The 20844-nt window shown below is 31.5% G+C and overlaps 1 protein-coding gene across 1 annotated transcript in view; it reads left to right on the top strand.

The window, feature by feature from the left end:
• Window positions 1–18513, top strand: part of LOC148300219 (chorion peroxidase-like) — a 72656-nt gene extending 54143 nt beyond the window's left edge. Inside the window, exons 6-14 of the mRNA XM_088275095.1 lie at window positions 4433–4606; window positions 8928–9006; window positions 10725–10870; window positions 12523–12764; window positions 13362–13494; window positions 14357–14519; window positions 15176–15475; window positions 15633–15779; window positions 16401–18513. Coding sequence (XP_088131221.1) covers window positions 4433–4606; window positions 8928–9006; window positions 10725–10870; window positions 12523–12764; window positions 13362–13494; window positions 14357–14519; window positions 15176–15475; window positions 15633–15779; window positions 16401–16545 — 1529 coding nt within the window. The 3' untranslated portion in view covers window positions 16546–18513. The remainder of the gene's footprint in view (window positions 1–4432; window positions 4607–8927; window positions 9007–10724; window positions 10871–12522; window positions 12765–13361; window positions 13495–14356; window positions 14520–15175; window positions 15476–15632; window positions 15780–16400) is intronic.
• The last annotated feature ends 2331 nt before the right edge of the window (window positions 18514–20844 follow it).

Below are 20844 nucleotides of genomic sequence, written 5' to 3'. Positions count from 1 at the left end.
TTAATCTTCGGTAATAAATTATTTCTTTTATTAATGGCGCAAATTTCGAAATCGTTACAGATTATTTTTTGCAGCATTATCTAGCTAAATCCATTAAAATCGCGAGTGAAGATTCATCGTTAAGTATTTCGCAAGAAAACTGATGTTCATAACTTGTAACCTTACCGAATCGAGTCCATAGGATGATTTTTTATACATTTTTTTTCTTCATACTATAACGGCTGATTAGATTTTTGCAAGAAATTAGTTTTTGTGAATGTTTTTTTTTCTTCCTTCGTATAGACTCGAGGATCTGTCTTTTCCGTTATCCGTCTCTTGGGATATGGACTTCCAGCTACCACGCCATCGCTTTGGACGTCTTCCAGGTGGTCTTCGTACGTTTGGATTCTTTTAAAGGTCGATTCGGGCCACTCAGGCAATTCAGGCCAGGCAATTCGGCATAGTCATTCTATTGATATGAGCATTCCAGAATCGTCTTCGCTGTCTTCCCCATCTGACTATATCCTCCATACTACACATTTTCCGATTTCTGTGTTCCTTATTCTACATCTTAACTTGTTTTTGGTTATGCACCTCAATATCCTCATTTCTGAAGTTCTTAGAAGAGATTTGGTTCTCGCTGTGTCTGCTCTGGTCTCTTTCCTATATGCGACAAACGATCTTACACGTGTCTTTTGTATTTTTATTTTGCTTTCAATATTCATGTGCTAATTCTTCCAAATTCCTTCTTTTAGACACCACTATATTACAGCCGCTTTATTCACCTTTCTTAGAGTCTTATCATAGAGGTTGCTACGGCGTCTGATATATTTATCAAATAAAAATACATCAACGACATTCAATTTCATTACTTATGTACACCAACCGTTCGAATAGCTTACCTAATACAACATATGTTTGCTTGAACGCCTAACCCTTTTTGGCTTTCCTTTTTTAAGCATAGTCCAATTAATATGTCAAAAAACTCGCATATTCAAATGCAACGTTCTGTTCAAATTGTTAAGTAATCGGTAAATAACATGGAGATTTTTTTTAAAATGAACATTTACATTCACAACATTTTCAGTGTGTCCAAATAGTTGTTCACAAATTTGGATTATCTCCGCTTAGGAGTTTTTTTATGTTTTTAAGATGAATAAAAGCTTTCCGCATTTCAACATAGATGGCTGTTGTGAACTCGCGCGTACTGCGTCACGAGATTGATCAATATATCTAAGAGTTTAAAATTTTGAGAAGTGAAATTGTCAATCATGGGTAGAATTAGTGAATGTTACAGGTAATTGGTGTGTGTGAAGTGATCACTTAACCAAGCCTATGACAGGTCGTACGCCCTGTAAATGCCCAGACATCCATATTCTTCTTCATCTATGTTGAGATTTAAAAAAAGGGAAAAAATATTAACATTTTTATTTGCATACATAGATTATATTTACGTATATGATATAACATACTTAACGATATAATATTTGAATCACGTGTTACATCTGTAATACATATACCGTATTAGTCGTGATTAGGGAGTATGTATTATTATAAGTGTAGTTCTTTAGCGACGGGGTTTTGATTAATGATATATATCTATATTTGTACGTTTTTAATCTTGTATATGTCATCTATCCAAAACTTCCTTTTTTCAAACGAAGGCCGGCAGACGACCTTGTTCTTTCAAAATGACTATGTTAATTAATTATATTTTCACTGATCTGAACGTCCTTTTCCTGATCAAAAAATAAATCATTGAGGAAAACAAAAGATAAGGCATCTTTATCTATGATATGCGTATAGAAAAAAATATTCATTCAGAAAAACTGACGATGAATGCAAATATACTGTTAATTTAGTGCTAGTTATTAGAGACAGTATCCTCACACATTTACATTTTTATAACAAATTAAGACCAGATATTTATTTTTTACAATATTGCATTAATTAATTTATAGTTCAAAGTGTTTAGCGATGGGTAATTTTTGTTTTTCCGATTTTTGCATAAATTAGTCGATTTTTAACAAAAAATATTATTTTTAAAAAATGAGTATGATACTATATTTGACTGAGCGTGTTATTTTAAGAGATAGTTCAGTTTTCCGATCATTTATTTCACTATTTGTATTTTATAAATTTATTTTTAAAAATCTTGGTCGAAAATAGTGAAATTGATATTATATCGCTCACTCCTTTCAAGAACGTCATAAATCAAAAATCCTCAATTTTCAGTTGTGCATGTTTTCAGAATGCCCAGAAAATTTACTATATCCCAGCAAAAGAGGCATATTTTTAACTTAATATTTACCCGCTACAGGGTAGAAAATGTTGTTTTCGTATTTTGAAGAAAATGTATTGTTTAATTATTTTTATAAATAAATTAAATATTTTTCAAAAGTAGAAAAAACCTTCAGGTTTTACCTAAAAAGATATGTTGCACAGTAAAAAGTTCAATAAGTGGCTTGATATTTATTTTTAATACATTGTATTATATTTTTAAACTTTAAAATCGTTCTCCTGAGAAATCAAGTATTTTGATTTATGACGTTCTTGAAAGGAGTGAGCGATATGTGTATTCAAACATAATCAATAGTTTCATTTTTTTCCTTCTAAATCAATACAATATTGCAAACACATCGCGCCTCTGGATTCTGGAGTAACTGTAATTGTATTATCAACCACAAAATATCTGATTTATGTATTTAAAAGAATCTTTAATATATATATTTATATATATATATATATATATATATATATATATATATATATATATATATATATATATATATATATATATATATATATATATATGTATATATATATATATATATATATATATATATATATATATATATATATATATATATATATATATATATATATATATATATACAGAAATACCATAATTGATCCGTCAACAAAACTTTTTATGTAATACGGCAACTATATGTAGGAAAAATGAGGTGAAAATATGTTAGCACATTGTATTTTATTGAGTATGTACATAGATTAAGCACTTATCAGGTGGTACTTTGTTCTCACGTTGGTCTTCCTCCACACGAGATCAATGGCAATTAAGATTACATACTCAGCGATGTGTTGTAATACTGTATTAAACCACACACATCTTGTAATAACAGTATTCAATATCATTATTGTTTGGTTATAACTCAACTCGAAAGCAAAAGGTCACAAAAATTATAATCAATCATTTCTTAAATGTTCACAAAACGCGGATAGGTATGAACACAATAATGGAGAGATTCGATATATCAATTATCCCCAGAATATTGAGCACTTAGATAAGAGTATAATTATTGTAATGATATGCTGCGTATCATATTATTATATATGAACATCAAGAACAATAATAAAATACATATATGTTATATACAGTAACTGGGTAAAATCACTAACTCATTGTTGATGTCTTAGATTATACTGTCAACTTTGAATAATTTTATATGTCAAGGAGAGTTCAATACTTTATTAAAAAGCTTATCGGAACAGCTCAGATGAAAGATGATTGTGTGATTCAGGTTGGGCTAAATTCACACACGGCTATATTACACGTTCGGGCATTTCGGGTAGTCGAGATGACAATTTGATTACCAAAATCAACAAGTATGTACATGAGCAGTCGAAATCCAAATCATTCGGCTAGAATACTGCAGCATGGGTTTAGTTATGTGTGAAGCTTGCCTTAGGCCATAGTTTCCTTAAGTTGACTGGGATCCGACCCATCTAACAAAAAAATCCAATCTTGGGACCCACCTCTTAGCTGTCTTAGAGAAAAAAGGGCATAAATAACTTAATGAAATATCATATAAACCACTTCCTATTGTTTTAAATTCATTATCCAGTAGCGAAAGTTCACTCAATATGAGCTCGCGATCCACTGGTGGGTCGCGACTCATAGCTTGGGAAACCATGTCTTATGCTTAGTTACCTCTATTTGTGCAGTGTTATATTACTTTATTATGGTAGAATTAACTGGTACACATAAAAATAACGGCAGTCGGTTATATGATTAATATTTCAAATATCGACCCGGTACAAATGATGATAATTCATCATGATAATTCGTCATCTGATAAAAAATTAAAGTATGTATATTTATAATGTAATTAACTATCAAGATATCACTGCATTTATCTGATACAGCACCAAAACAAATAAGGGTTTTAAAAAGTTGCTTTGTTTCGTTGTATTAACCTCGCTCCTTTTTACTCTACACCCGTGGCAACAGAAATTATAGCTATCTTTCTTATTTTCTCTACGTTATGTCTTTCTTTCTTTTCACTCTCATATAACGAAATGTGCCTTATGAACGTGCGCGTTCTTGAAATTTCACTCTCAATTCTCCTACAATTATCGATTATCATGTAAGTTCCACATTAAAAAAATACACTTTGTCAGAAATTTAATTTGTATGATATTTTTTTCATAGATCCTTTCAACCGCAATGACCCCGAGGAGTGCTGCAACAGACCACCCCACCAGAAGCACCCCTACTGCAACGAGCTGAGGATCCCTGATGATGACTACTTCTACCGTCTCTTCAACGTCAAGTGCATTGACTTCGTGAGAGGATTCCCATCGCCGAGGGCCGGCTGCAGACTTGGTGAGTTCTACGAATGAAATATAAAATAAAATTGTAAAACTAGTGCAATGGATTTATTCATTTATAAAGAGACAAATTACTAAAAGACGTACCTACGCAATGAACGCAATTGATAAACATTTTATATTGACTATTTAAATATTTTATTTGGGAATTTACAAGTATTTGTAAAAATACCTAAAGAGGGACGGGAGGGAGGAAAATGGGAAAAATCAATGTTCAAGGCAAAAATAAATTGCATGAAACGGGGGACACCACGATCAACCAAAAAATCCATTTATGTTTTAAAATCTAAGAGTTTTTCTTATTATGTCATGGAAGAAGATTTCATTGAAGATGTTTTTTAGATATAGATACTTTTTTGATGTTGTTTATATAAATAATTCATAAATCAACATCCTGGGCCCCATATAAAAAAATATAGTAAGGGGAAAAGAGTTTCTAAAGGAAAATTTATAGGAAAGAAATTTGTATGTTTTTCGAAAAACATTAATTTTAAAAGCTTAGTAAACCTATTATAAGATATGAGTACGCTGTATTCAATTATACAACTTTTTTTAATCTCTCTACATTTGTATATGGTTTATAAATCAAATCCTTCACAGTCTGGATGTTATGAAATTTTTATATTCTACAATTTGGATATGTAATAGTTTTGTTATAAGACGCTATTTAGCAGAATGAAGTTTGCGTGTTTTTCTTAACCTATCATTATCTCCGCTACACAAACATTTGTTTAAAGAAATGATATAGTTTTAATTGAAAATATACAACATAATTACTAATTTATCACCAGTTTGAATCAGATCGTTTATATAGCAGATAAATATGATTAATCGTATTGTGTTTTTAATGTACGTTTTCGCAACGTTTGTTAACCTTTTCATAGCCGCAAATAAATTACGCGGCAGTGCTCAACAGGCCAAGTATTTTTTTTTTTAAAAAAAGTTGTCTAAAGATTTTTTTTTTGTTGTTTTTATTGAATTATAATTTACTTACCAAATATTATATCCCGCATCGATTGTTAGAGTTTTATTCTTGAAGTTAAACCAGTTTCAAATTTTCAGGGTTGTCACACTAAGTCGCACACGCAAGTTTTTATTAAATTTAATATTAACACACAACTATTATTTATCAATGGAATATTTTAAAATAATAAGAAAAACACAAAAAAAATGAGCAAAATAAAAACCCCTGGCGTTCAAAACAATCGATTAAAATAATCAATATTTCAAGTGGTTTGAGTGGTAGCCCTAATGACATCTGTCAACTGTCAGCTGAAAGTGATACCGATAAATCACTTAAAAGTATTTAAAAACTTTATAAAATATTTTGTGACAACTTCAACTGATGGCAATGTATGTTCCGTTTTTGACAGATTGTCAATATGAGTTAAAACTGCGGAGTAATACGTCATCAAAAGTACTGACGAGATATCTCGTCTCTGGCCATACGGGCACTCCGCCATTTGCCGAGATATCTCGTCTCTGGCAACCATCGGGTTAATGGGTGTGCAGTATGATATTTAAAGTTATACGCGATATTAAACGTGGTTAGATTCAAATATTGATTAAGTTTCTTAATTGCCTAATTACTGTAGCTAATGAGTGCCGTATACAGCACTTTTAATAACATTTTCTAAATGCATCGCGTCTACGTGCTAGAAAAGCTGGAAGCTAGATTCGGATACGTTTTCCATGTTGTAACTTGTAACACCTCAGTATTTTAAAATTAGATCGCTCTCAATCAGCGAGATACAAGTATGTATGTATTTGTTGCATAAACGGATGTCCCTGACCAATTACTGTTAGATTATCTTAGTCAATCGGTAAAATTTTCCAGTGATTCGCTCGACGATTGCAGATCCGATTTATTCCTCTGTGATCTAAATTCTGAACACATTTGTCAAGTGACAGAGTCTTGTGACATCGCTAGTCAGCTGCCGTTGTGTATAACTAGGTGATGGCTCTTACGAAATGCGCCTCCGATCGAGATTCAGCGATTGGATTCTCCCCTTTGTGTGGGAAGTTGATTTGTCTATTCGCTATCCTACGAAATCGTAATTTATAGCTCCATTGGCGCTAGAATTATAGCCCACAATCTGTTTCATTTATTGCGGCTTCAATCAGTGAGAGTCGATAGCCAATTAAAAGTATAACGATCTTTACAATTTAAACTATTACTGTTTCAAGCATATTTAGTATAGTCATGATATGGGATTTAAAAAAAACTGTCCTTCATTCAATATTACGATCGTCACATATTCTAAAAAATATACGTATACTTATAGCGCTGTGAAATATTTGTGTAATTTTAATGTAGAATGGAAATTACACATTACTTTCAAATATTAGTAAATGATTTATTATTTCACATATTTATGAGTAATTAAAATGTTTGATTTATTTTTGGGTTTAAACACTCTTGTAGAATATGCAGAAATAGCAAAAAAACATGTTTCAAATACATGTATTTGAAATGTTCAAAAAACGTGATTATTGAAGGAAAATACTTATACTAATGTTTGCCAGTTATGTTATAATATTGATTCACACGATTCATAAGGCCATAATGCACTTGGATTTGGTACAACTGGGACGATATTGCTCCACTTTTCGAATCCAGCACCGAAAAAAGGTATTTAATATATAAACCATACCGGTTGAACAGGTTGTAGTTTGCCGTGAGTGTTCGCCTTCGCCCTTCATACCACCGAATGCACCTTTCGATATTTTGCAATAAGGACAATTTCGATATCTCCATTAAAAAATCGCCGCATAGCACCGAGAAAAATAAGTTTAGCAACCATACGAGAAAATTCGCTCGTTAAATACGTATTAAAAGGCAAGATAATCAATTAGAGTTTTAGTCTTTATATGGATATCTAGACCGACATTAGCGGCGATTTTTACGATCTGCCAATCGTTAATCATTACCCGATATACGAGAATTTGAAAGGCAAAGAAAATCGCTTACGTTCAAAACCACTCGACTTTTATTAAAACGACCAAATTTAATAACCAAGTATGGAAAATTATACTAACCGTGTATCGATTGACACGAATAATATACATATAAGGAATATAATGTTCAGCGATCATGTTTAGGCGAAAAATAGCCGCGGGTGGACTGATTTCGTCTCATATTGCAAGTTCCTACGCATTAGTAACCCGAGGCTGATATCGGCAAATATTGCAACTTGGATCATTAAATGCATTAATATTAAAATCGCCTTTGATTTCGATTGCCTTTGCCGCGAGTTGGGTATGCGGTTTGTTTTACGAGGCTCCCTAGTTTGTTCATGATTGCATATGAATTTTGAGTAGGTCGGTGGTAACTTTACTTATATAATATTATGTATTGTATAATTGTGTACACGAAACGTGTCTGTCACATTATAACACGAATCCATTTGCTGGCACATAAATTATTGTTTATTTGTATGGTTATATTACACTACTGCAAAAGAGATACTCATTCAAAACGATCATGCTTAACTAAATACAAAGTAGATAATCACTTTTATATGGAGGTAGGTGCATTCCAGGGCTTACGATCTGGCTTTTGACTGGCTTAAGTGCTCGTTTTATACACTTGTGTAATGTATTATCTTGTAAATGCATTATTTTTTTTTAAAGTTGAAGATGTTTATACTGTTATTAGATTCCATTCACATGTTAGTCGTAATTTTGAAAGATTAAATTTTGGCTGATGTTGGGGCCATCAATTGAGAATTTTATGAAGTACATATATAGCTTACTCCAATAAAAAATGTGCTTCTATTAAGGTTTTTTTTAATTTACTGGTATCACCCAATTTTGGGTGATACCTGATTCTATTTAGGTTAGGATATAGCAATAATAATATATTCATCACGAAAATGGCCTTTTGTACATTTTCCAATAAATATTGTAAAATAATTTATAAAGGCGTTATTTCTGACGTTCATTTAATATTGGGTATGAGTAAGTAATTAAGTATAGTAAGTGACTCCAGTAAGCTAGTTTAATATATTGATACATGTTTATTACAGAAGAACAAACCAACTTTTATTTTTGGAAGATCCATCACATGGGAGATTTTGCTCTTATTAAATGTTGTAATGATAATATAATAAGCACAGTTGAAGTAATAAAAGTACGAGAGTACTTATTTTATAAAACATTTAGAAAAAATTGCACATTAAAGATATTGCGCGTTCAGCAACGTATGTTAATTTGGTATTGAATTTGTATTATTTTGTTTTAATGAGGGTTGGTGATGAACGTTAAAGTAAGTAAGTTTTGTATATTTTCTCTAATTCTTTTCTTTCGTTTTTCAGGTTCTCGTCAACAGTTCAATACATTGACTGGTGTTCTAGATGGAAATACAGTGTATGGAGTATCTGAAAAATTCTCCAGGTAAACAATGAAACAAATAATCATTTCGCTAGTTGTACATAAATACAATTTAATGAAGGTATCACACATCTAACCATCAGTAATATAATATTTATTTAGCAAAATAATAACCCTATTTATTATAAACATAAGGGTATTTTACATATTTTTTTATTATGAAGTAAAGGGATCTTCATCCTTTATGTCACTGCGACCATATTAGGTCTATTGTGACCTCCCTCTGTACATAGCTCACTCTCAAGACCTACGTGAGTCATGTAGCTCACGACCTGTCTTGGTGGTAAGAGCTTCACCTTCTCGGAGTCTAATAGTGGTCCTCCAAGGATATGACTTCGTTTGTGATATATTTTTATCTGTGACAAGTAAGACATTTTTTATAGCTGCGCCATCTATTGAACGTAACAGTAACACATGCAATACTAAACATTGCTCATGGCGGACAGTATGATTCTTGACAGCTGCTATCACTTAGGATTTTCAATTGTTTTGATTGCATTGTCGTTTTCAAATTAATCTGTTAAATATACATTCGTTTATAGTCATGAAAAACTGAATATCATATTTGTATTGTATGTATTTTAAGTTTTAGTATCTAATTTTAATCAAAAATAATATATTCAACCTTCAAATATAATGAACCGTTCGGAAACAAAATGCTATATCATCTCAGGTAATTTTCAAACCAATTATCTGTTCTTGAAATACCGAACAAGATTTATAATTTGGCGCCTATTTACGTAGGTACTAAAATATATCTGCTAATTTGCTGTGTGAAAAAGATATTGATAAACTTAATAAGATAAATAAATATAATAATAAACAATAACTTGATGTTTAACGATTTCTTAACGATAATTTTGATAACTATGAATATTTAACCTTTAATAATATACTTTTATGGTTAGTTATCTATGTGAAAAAATAATAACTATGTATAATTAATTGGCCTTGACCATAATGCACAATGATTTATATTAAATTTCTTGTTGATCAATTAAACTAACTAACTAAACACTACATCGCTTCCCCGCAGGGGTAGGCAAAGGCAATATTTCCATCCCTAGAAAACATACTCCCCAAATATACGAAATCATCATTCTGTTCTATAATTTCCCATTAATAATTATCAATATTTTTTTACACCCAGATGTAAAGATTTTTTTTCAAAAACAGTAACTTAAGAATTGTCAACTTTCATCTGGAAATCACTTTCCTTGCACACATTATACAATTTTGTCACCAGCGTCTACAGGTCTCCTCTACTTCAATTAATTAATACGTATAGTATATTTGTAATAATTGATATGAAATATTTTTACTAACCCTTATTTTCTTGATGGGGGGTACTTTGAATCTAGAGTGGCCTTTAAAAAAAATCCTTTAGTAAAAACATATTTTAAAAATTTTCCTAAATATAATATAAGTATACAAATATAAAAATAATTATAAAATAATTATAAATAATGTAGTGGGTGTAAATTCACAGAAGAAATGCCTGACCTCCTAAGTAGGACACAGGAGAACGCGCGTTATCAAGTGGCATGCACACTTTTTCTTGCGATAAATTACGTGATACTTTTTTATAAGCTGTTCACACGTTGGACGGTCTTCATGTGGTTTATTTCTTGGGATGACGCTCACCTCACTAATCTCGCAAGAAAACGCTACTTTGTAATGGCTAAATAAATGTTTTTATTTTATTTTACTTTGCTTTATAGGAAATTGAGATCAGGTGTGGGTGGACTGCTGCGAATGAATCCTGTATTTGAAGAATACGGACTCAAGGATCTTCTTCCCTTGAAGTTAGACATTCCTGATGAAGGATGCACCAGACCCAACAAGTCTATGTACTGTTTTGAAGCCGGTAAGTTGGTTATTTTATGTCCAATACATTTTAAGTAGAACTTTAAAAAATGCATCATCAAAACTTCATATTATTTTCGTGTCAAATTTGTACGAGTATAAATACTAAAAAAACAAACGCCCTTTCGATTTTTTCGTAATGGTCTTGATATTATAAATTATATTATAGTTAATAATTGTTAGGTATTGACGTGAGTCAATTATATTTTGAAGTTTTACAACACTTCTGTGACCGCTTGTAATAATGACAACCATTTTTCTTGCACCATTTTTAAATATTAATTTACATGTGGGTGGAAAATTTATGACAGTCAGTCACGGGTTCAATACATCTTATGATTTAATTATGATTTTTTGTGAAAGACTAACGCCTTTGCGCTTATTTCATGCTAATACCATTATTATTCCTAAATATGGACAGTAAGTATGGGAATACGTAGGTTTAATAATAGGCAACACAGATCTGGAAAGCTTTCATGCCTCATTAAGCACGATTAAATTTAACAACATTGAAAAATGAACTGCAAAACTTTCCATTAAAGTATGTGAAATTCTTAATAGCTGTTATTTTATAAACACAAAATTTTAAGTTATTCATATAATTTGCACAGAATCACTCACAAACGAGAGAAGGATTTAAAAAAAACTTGTTAACATAATATTTATTATAAAATAACAACTATAAGTTGTCTTAAAGTTTTTCCTCATATATAAATGTAAAGAAAAGATGCATTAAAGAATAAAGTACAAGTATAGATTTGCATTACTGAAGACTATTTTTGATTATTTATTTAATAAACAGCGTAAAGGTATTACATATTCAGATTAAGTAATTTATTATTCCATGTAAATTTTATTACATATATGTATAATTAAAAATTATATGCATATACAGGGGAATCCAACCACTCAAATAATGCAATGTGACAGAAATCACTAATAGCAAATATATATTTATGGACCTACCTTAATATGGTATAAAGTATTTTTAAGATTTTTTTACTATTTGTTCATTAATTAATATTAATGTTACTCAATATTTTTGGTATTTAGTTTCATACTACATTCAATATAGTATATTGCCTAATAAATGTTTTTATTTTATTACATAAATTGCTTTATAATATGTCTTTTATGCTGTGTATTACTTTTTAGTGATTTTTAAAATCAAATTAATAATAATAAAAAAATGTTTCTCATAATATCTTATTTTAAATAAGTCATCAACTACACATAATGGTCAGTTTCCACCTGTCTCTCCAACTCGGCGTATTTGCTACAGCGCACGTCGGAGATAATTTGATCCATGTAGGTTAAGCGGTTGTCCTCTGTAGTTTGTGCCTTCACACATGCCCTCCCCAATCGTAATACGTAGGTCTGGATGTCTTATATTATGGCCTATCTAGTAGGCTCGCTGTTGTTTTACTTTATTTATTAAGCATTAAGACTCCCCAGCCCTGCTTAAAACCTCATTGTTCCCCACATGTTCCGGCTAATGAATCCCCAACAGCATCACATCTCAAATGTCTCCAGCCGCCCGCTTTCTGCCTGCCCGACAGTCCACGTTTCGCTTCCATACAAAAGTATGCTCTAAGACTTAAGTTAAGTTCTACAAAATGAATACTATCATAATCGAATTATTTGTCAATTTAGGTGAGATTCGCGTGAACGAACAGCTCGTCTTGACATGCATGCACACCCTCATGGCCCGAGAGCACAACCGGGTGGCGAGAGGACTGGGTGAGGTGAATCCTCACTGGGACGATGAGACCATCTTCCAGGAAGCCAGGAGAATCGTCATTGCCGAGATCCAGCACATCACCTACAACGAGTTCCTGCCAATCCTCCTCGGAAAAGAAGTCATGGAGAAGTTCGGACTTCTGCTGAACAAAGAAGTATGATAGCATTTACTAAGATACTTACTTTATAATTTTACAAATTTTAAACACATTACAGCATCATTATAGTTCAGGGCTGGAATTACAGTGAAAAGGTACCGCGGAAAAGCGTTAGGTTTTTTGGACTTTTATTTCTAACGACTTTTGAGTCCGGTTGACAATCTGCATTTTCAGTATATTCTTTTTCTATTTCATTTATTTGTTGAAAAAAATTTATAAGTACATATTCACACATTTATTCATAATTATTGATGTAAATAATTCTTATGTGGAGCAAATTCTTTATATGTTAACTATCAAGATAAGACTATGTTTATATGATGCACTGCCTTATGCACCATCGGGTGCGTATGAGGGTTTGAAGATATATGCTTTAGGGGTTCTAAACAGGTGAGAAAAGAAACACTTAAACATATACAATGTCTTCATTAATTACATGTTGGTTAGTTGAATCATAAACTATGTATGATAGGAATGAATCCACACATCACTCTTGGCTATCTCTTCCACACTTTGCAGGTATACCAACGTGACAATTCTTTATGTATCCATCAAATTTTAACGTTCGGAATTCAATTTATATTTTGTTTCTAGGGTTACTGGGATGGATATGACGAGAACGTCAACCCAAGTGTAATAGACGCATTTGCCGCCGCAGCCTTCAGATTCGGTCACTCGCTGTTACCTACCGCTGTTGAAAGATGGTCGAAGGCCCACAAATTCATTGGTCAGAAATTATTACACTATTTTCTTCCAGAAATTGAATAAACTCAATTTAATGACCACATTTGTGGAGATAAGTACTCACTTAACTCGTTGATTAGGTGAAAGGGCATGTAATATGCACTGTTTTGAAAATGAATGGAAACGTAAATTACTTAAGGATCAGTCCATGAAAGCTTCTTTTGGTTTAATTAGATTTAATATTTATATCTACATAAATTAAAGTAAACTGTTTTTATGTGAATATTGCATTATTTAAATTTCCATATCAATTCTATATATATGATATTCGATTACAACTGTACAAATAATTAATTTTTATTCCAATTGTACTTTCGATCATACTTAATTTTGTCGAAAATTTACATTATTTCGTAATTCTGACAATTATTTTGTAATTCGGCAAATACAAGTATACGTCAAAAATAACATAAATTAAATAAATTTATCACCCTTTACCGAAATTGCAGTCGACACGTTTCTCTTCGTCAGGATAATCACTACATTTGCTAGCAAGCAACACTATCCACCATTGTCATAGCACTATTTACACAAAATATTCATCACACGAATTATTATTTGTACCTACATGCACCAAGGGTTCGTCATTGGTACAACTTATAATGCATATGGCGTAGGTGAACCTATAACTGTGTGAATTAATACTGTTGCTTGTTAGTAAAGTAGGTGTAATGATTTTCCTGACAAAGAGACTGGTACATCTCGAAACCAGTAGACTAAAATTAAATAATTAAATGGTTATGTACTAACATTAAAAATAAAATCTGATATCAAAATCCTTTGAATAGTTAATATATATGTAAGCAATAAAATGTATGTATGTATTTATAATAATTATGTTTTAGCTTCAAAACGGTTATCCGATTTGATCAGGCGACCATTCGACTTGTACCGTGCTGGTATATTTGACGAATACTTGATGGGACTTATGAACCAAGTCGCCCAGGCTATGGATGACTCCATCACTCAAGAAGTTACCAACCATTTGTTCAAGAAACCTGGTGCAAGGTAAAAACTTTACTTTAAAGATTACCAGCTCGCGACGAGCGTGAGCATGCCTTTGGTGTTGTTCCATATGCCCTATGCTTAATGCTTTTCCACCAACAGTAAGAGTGAGATGATCTTAAGAAAAGTCAAAAACGCATTTGTTAACCAAATCATTTGTATCATTTTCATTTCTCTATAATCTAGTCACAGCAAAGCTCTCTTGAGGTATATTACAAAAATGGCGTTCAATAAATTATTAGTAATAATCCATTATTATTAAAACTCAATTTTTTCGTACTTATTTTTATAGATATCTAACAAATATTCTAAAAAATAAGTTTTGTAAAATGTGCCCTTGGCACGAGAAAACCCGTTGAAGACATATTATTGTTATAAAAAATAATTATTTCCGTATTTAATTTTAATGTTATAATTACTGTAAAATATAAAGCGCTCTTGGGGTGATTTTTCAAACTGAACGATAATATATAAATTATTCAGTTAATAAATAAATATAAATGTATTAATATACAAGTGAGATCACCCTCATAGTAAAATCTTTAAAATGTATTTTCTTATATTTTTTCATACTGTCTTTATTACGTCAAAATCACTCCAGAGTACCCTATATCGTGAACTTGTCGCCGTTTTACATTTAACATTTTTTTATATTATAGATTTGGAATGGATCTGGTATCGTTCAACATGCAGCGTGGTAGAGAATTTGGTCTTCCTGGCTACATGGAGTTCAGGAAGTTCTGCGGCCTGCCCGGTGCCAACACCTTCCAGGAGCTCTTTGGCTCTATGCCCAATGAGACCATCCAGCGATATGAGTCCATCTTCGAACACCCTAGCGATGTAGATCTCTGGTCCGGAGGCGTTTCCGAACGCCCTCTGCCAGGCTCCATGCTTGGACCAACATTCGCTTGCGTCATTGCTACTCAATTCTCTTATTCGAGAAGAGGAGACAGATTCTGGTAAGTTAACTTTCTTCTTTTTCTCATGTCAGACCCTACAATAGTACTCACATGACAATAACACGTCAGAGAGAAGAAAGATATTGTACGTTACTCACACTACAGAAAAAATATCTTCATCATTTTTAAAATAACAAATATTTGTTTAATTTTCTAGGTTCGAACTCCCCAACCAACCATCGTCGTTTACCCCTGAACAGCTTACTGAAGTTAGGAAAGCTAGATTAGCCCGTATTATCTGTGACAACACCGACATCATAGACACCGTGCAGGTTTATCCCATGGTTCTTCCAGATCACGAAATGTAAGCCAAAACACGGATTTACTAAAAGTCATATTCATTTATATATATATATATGTGTATATATAACCAAATTAACATTATGTCGCTCTGATGCAGCGCCCTATACACCAAAATGTGCAGATAAGGTTCAGTATAAAGGTGACAAATGAATCCCCAGGTTATGGGGAGTACACTCTTCTATACTTTATAACAGTAAAAGCTTATCAACTCGATATTAAAGCGGGCAAATTTCGAAAAAAAATCTATTCCGCAAATTTAAAAAATCAAATAAAATAATCTGATGCGTGGTTAAGAAATTAACAGCAGCAGCAAATAAAATCGGTAATTTGAATCAGTTAGTAAAATAAATATTTTTCTTTACTTTCTTCATAATTTTTATTAGATTTTTAAACAAAAAACTTACTGTGTCTTAATTTTTACTGCTTCTTGTCGTATTGAAGTTTTGAATTTAGGACGAAATATTTTCCAAAAATTTGTGTTAAAAATTGTTAGAGTGAGCAGAATTTCAAAATATGTTTCTAATTTTGACAAAATTAAAATCACAATTATTTGAATGAATAATTTTTTTAATGTTATTTTTTGTTTTAATTATTGATCTGTGTTTTTTAACTGTTAATTTAGTAATCCAAGAGTACCCTGCAGAAGTGGAATCATTCCCTCTATGGACTTCACCAAATGGGCAGACTACAATGGCCATTTAAATGTGCCAACCAACCCCTATGTGAGTAATTTTGGACAAAACCCCTTCCGACACGGCAAGAAGTAGAACACCCCACCACTTCCCCTTTTTAATCCATTCAATATAATGTATTACGTACCTATTTTACCAATTTCTTATAATTATGTATCATTGATCAGCTTTCAAATTTGAATGAACGTTTTTTATGATTTTGTGTTAGGAGAATGGACATTTAGGATAAGACCTGTCTCGACTTTGTTTAAAAATGTTCTGAGAATTTATTATTTAGTCCTGATAATGAGACATCCACATCCACTCTCCTTTATTTGCATTTAAGGTAAACATTATTTTTATAGAAATCCTGATTTTTCATTTAAAACTGTCCAGTATTTTAACTAATGATGTCAACTAAATCAGTTTAATTAATTCAATTGAATCAGCTTTAAACTTTATAAAATGAAACAACTTTGTTTTAACCACTTCTTATTGGTACACTTTTTCCAACCGGTAACTATGAGTATTTAATTGTTTTAGAATTAGTATATAAACCCTGATGATGACAAGGTTCTTGTTGAAACCGGTTGGAAAAAGTGTACCAGTAAAAAGTGGTTAAAACATAGTTGTTTTATTTTATAAAGTTTATAAAATGTGCCACAAAGTATCTGCGAAAAATATTCAAGAAACAATTGAATCAGTACTAATTTTAAATTTATTTTGAGAAATAAAATGTATTTATGTTTATCTATTGTGTGTGTAACCAACACATTTTTTTAGATTAAATAGTCATTTAATTTATAGGTTTTTCTTCCCCTAGATAAATCTAGTTTTCCATTTCATCTATCTTATCTACCTCGTCATTTGTTCTCTTAAATAATTCATTTTATGCTTAAATTCAGCTACTAATGTATTCTCTTCCTTTCCCTTTGCATTGACAATAACATATCCATGTAATATTGCTGGTCGCAGTGAAGACGATATGGTCGCAACGAACTGAAAATGTACTCTGTGACCATATTACAGCGACCAGAAATGTGGCAATGATACTTTTTATTGATTTTATTTCTTATCTATACTATACAATATGCTCGTGCACTGTAATTTAGAATGTAACTCTTGGCTGTCATTACCTCATATTTTCACAATGCATGCAGAATCTAATTATAATTTCTTTACAGCAAGTTGTTGAGGAAGACATCGACAATATAGCATTCAAGTAATATTGCAGCCACCCTTCACCACATCACTCTTCATCTAAATCACTCCACATTTTCTGCTGTAGAACGCACCTTTCACTGTATTTTTATTTTCTCACTTTTATTCGATTATATCTAAATGGTTGTAGTTTGATTACTAATTTTCTTCTATTGTTTTTCCATATATTTTTAAGCACACATCCTTTCAAGCACCTTTTCTATTGAATGAAAACATTTTCGTTACCTACTTCTACCTCTTCATTTCTTATTTAATCCTTCATTCGTATGTGTCATTCTTAGATTGTATCATTCATAATGTTTTTCAATAAATATAAATACGTATTACATATGAAGAAAGTCTTAAAATCTGCCATTTTTACAATAGCATTTATAACTTAAATGCTAGTTTGTACTTTAGAAGTAAGAGCTGGGAAAGGATGATACAAAAATATATTATTTTATTGGAAAACAAAATGCATCCATTTTGTTTCATTTATTTATAAATAATTTTAAGTTTCATTTGTATTTTAGATATCATTCGCAACATTCATAGAATCATCTTAGTTAATCATTTTATAGATATTATATTTACAAATCTGCCATTGTTTGCATTTAGATTGTTTTGAAATGCAAAATTCATTGTACATAGAGATGGGCAGAAGGAAAATACATATTTGAAATGGAAGAAAACATTTTAAATGTGTATTTAATAAACACTTATAATAAATACATAAGTAAGAACAATATAAGTATAAAAAATATTATGTTAATCATTTTGCCCATCCCTGCCATTTGTAAAAAAATATGTACAGACTTTAAATTAAATGGAACCTGCAATGTACATTATTTTACATAACATGTAAATATTTCTAATACATCCTTTATTCAAAATGAAATTGTTTGTTTTATTTTTTACCTACACACAAATATTTACTTATGTTTAAGGTACACGGGTAGATATTTTCACATAGTTTATGATAGTTGTATTTTGCGGTATTTTTGCTTGTAAGTAAATTGCACATAGTATTATAGAATAACAATATCCTTACTATGAAACAAATCAAAACAAGAAAAAATATATATTTTAAATATTGCTAAACAAGCAAGTTTTTTCTCTTGAAATATTTTTGTTATTTTAGGAACGAGAAACACAAGCCTTCTTTGCAAATTCAACAACTATCAACACGGAAAAGAAAAATATAACAGAACCTTTAGAAAAATCAACCGGTCATTACAAAAACGCATTACGCCGGAAAAGGCGCAATGTTTTCTTAAGAACTGCAAAACGCCTAGACAATTTTCCTGTAGAAACTAAACAAAATAATTACAATAATGACTCGCAGGTGGCAGCCCTCATAGTGACCCAGGTTACTGGAAGCCACCAAGGAAAAAAACCTTTAGCTACTACAGAAACTCCTTTACCCAAAGACCAAAGAGAAGATACAGCTCCGCAGTCTTTCACTCCAAAACCCGAAGTAAGAGAACAGACTCATGATTACGAAGAAAATGTAGATTATCAAAATTATTATGATGATGAAGAGAAGGTAAGTCAGGAAAAGCCTGAAGGAAACTTGGAACACGAAGCTTTAATAGAATATACTGATAGTGGATTTATTCCAGATGCCCAAGAAAATAGCAATAACCAAAACCAAGAAACAAAAAAGATCCACAAACCAAAATCCTTTAAACTGGACAAACACAGTATCAAGGAAAGTAATCATCACAAAAAATTCCCTAAAAAAACGAGTTTGGGACTTGACAAAAGAACAAAAAAACGATCACACATTTCAGATAAATCTACCGACGAATCCGACGATCTCAACCAGAATAAACGACCCGATTGCATTGCAAGAACAAGCAATAACGCCAACAGTGCAGGATCTGGTACAAAACTTGTTAAGAGGAGTTGTCAGGATAGTGGCTCAAGCGTGGAACGGATAGATAATATATCTCACCCCGTTGAAGGATCTGAAGATGAAAACAATAATGAAGAACCCGAAACAGAAGAGCTTCAAGACAATGCACCTGAAAATGCTAAAGAACAGTTTGAACATATTCCTTTAAATTATAATCACAAAGATGTAGAAAAAAAACGTAATGAACATTTAGAAAGTAACGATACTAATCCACAAATAGACTTAAACATAGATCTTGGTGACACTTCAGTTCACCTTGATGATATTAAGCTTCCTGACATAGTTTATGGGCAGTTTGATAGTGAATATTTTGATAAATTACGAGCTTTACATAACAAGGATAAAATTTCTGATTATGATGATGCAGATGGAGATGAAGGTGAAGCTGAAAATGATGAAAGCAATAACGAAAACGATGAGGAGGAAGGAGCAGAAAGTGAAACTGACGAAGAAGAGTCAAAGGATAATCCTAAAAAATCAGAGGGTGAATCAGCTGACGAAGAAGTGGTTGAAGAGGAGGGTCCCAGTAATAATAAGCAGCCAGAAGAAGACTATGATTTTGTCCCCGATTATGCTTATAACAATGAACGCGACAAAACAAAACACGCGTATTCGTATGACGCAAATCCAAATGATTATATAGATGATCCTAAATTAAAGGAGGCAGTGAAAAATATAGTAGATAATACAAAAAAGACTGAAAAACAAGTGGGAAACGATGATAAATATTTCTGGACATTAGAATATGGACAGCCAATACATCCGTAGTTTTAAAAACAATTTTTATTAAAATAAATCATGTTATTTTAATAATCTCATGTTATTTAATTTATTTTTGAAAATTTATTTATTGAAGAAATGTAATAAAAAATAAAGACTCTTTTAGGTATTAAAAGTATCATTCAAAATGGAAAGCAAAAAGGGTGTAAATCAAACATAAACGCCCCGACGACGGTCTGTAAAATTGTTAATATCTACATTACTCTTGTAATTCACAATAATAAGAATTCGCAAATTGCAGTAACTTCATGTGCGTCTGTAACCGATAAATGATAATCAAGGGCTAGGTAATATTGAACTTTTTAACAGTTGTACCTGCTATCTTCGGACAGTTTTAGTTTGATTTTTTTTTGAATAAATGGAACGACCCCTTACATCGATTTCCACTTTCAATATTATAAAATATGTAGGTATCTAAATACATCACATTTTTATTTAAATGGAAAGATTTTTCTCACAACCGAATAGTTGTAAATAGTAATAAAAATACATGAATA

Source organism: Brachycentrus maculatus, unplaced genomic scaffold (assembly GCF_059751285.1).
Source record: "Brachycentrus maculatus isolate JH-2025_06_01 unplaced genomic scaffold, ASM5975128v1 h1tg000782l, whole genome shotgun sequence".
Taxonomy (NCBI): domain Eukaryota; kingdom Metazoa; phylum Arthropoda; class Insecta; order Trichoptera; family Brachycentridae; genus Brachycentrus; species Brachycentrus maculatus.
This window is presented reverse-complemented; position numbering and strand designations above follow the sequence as displayed.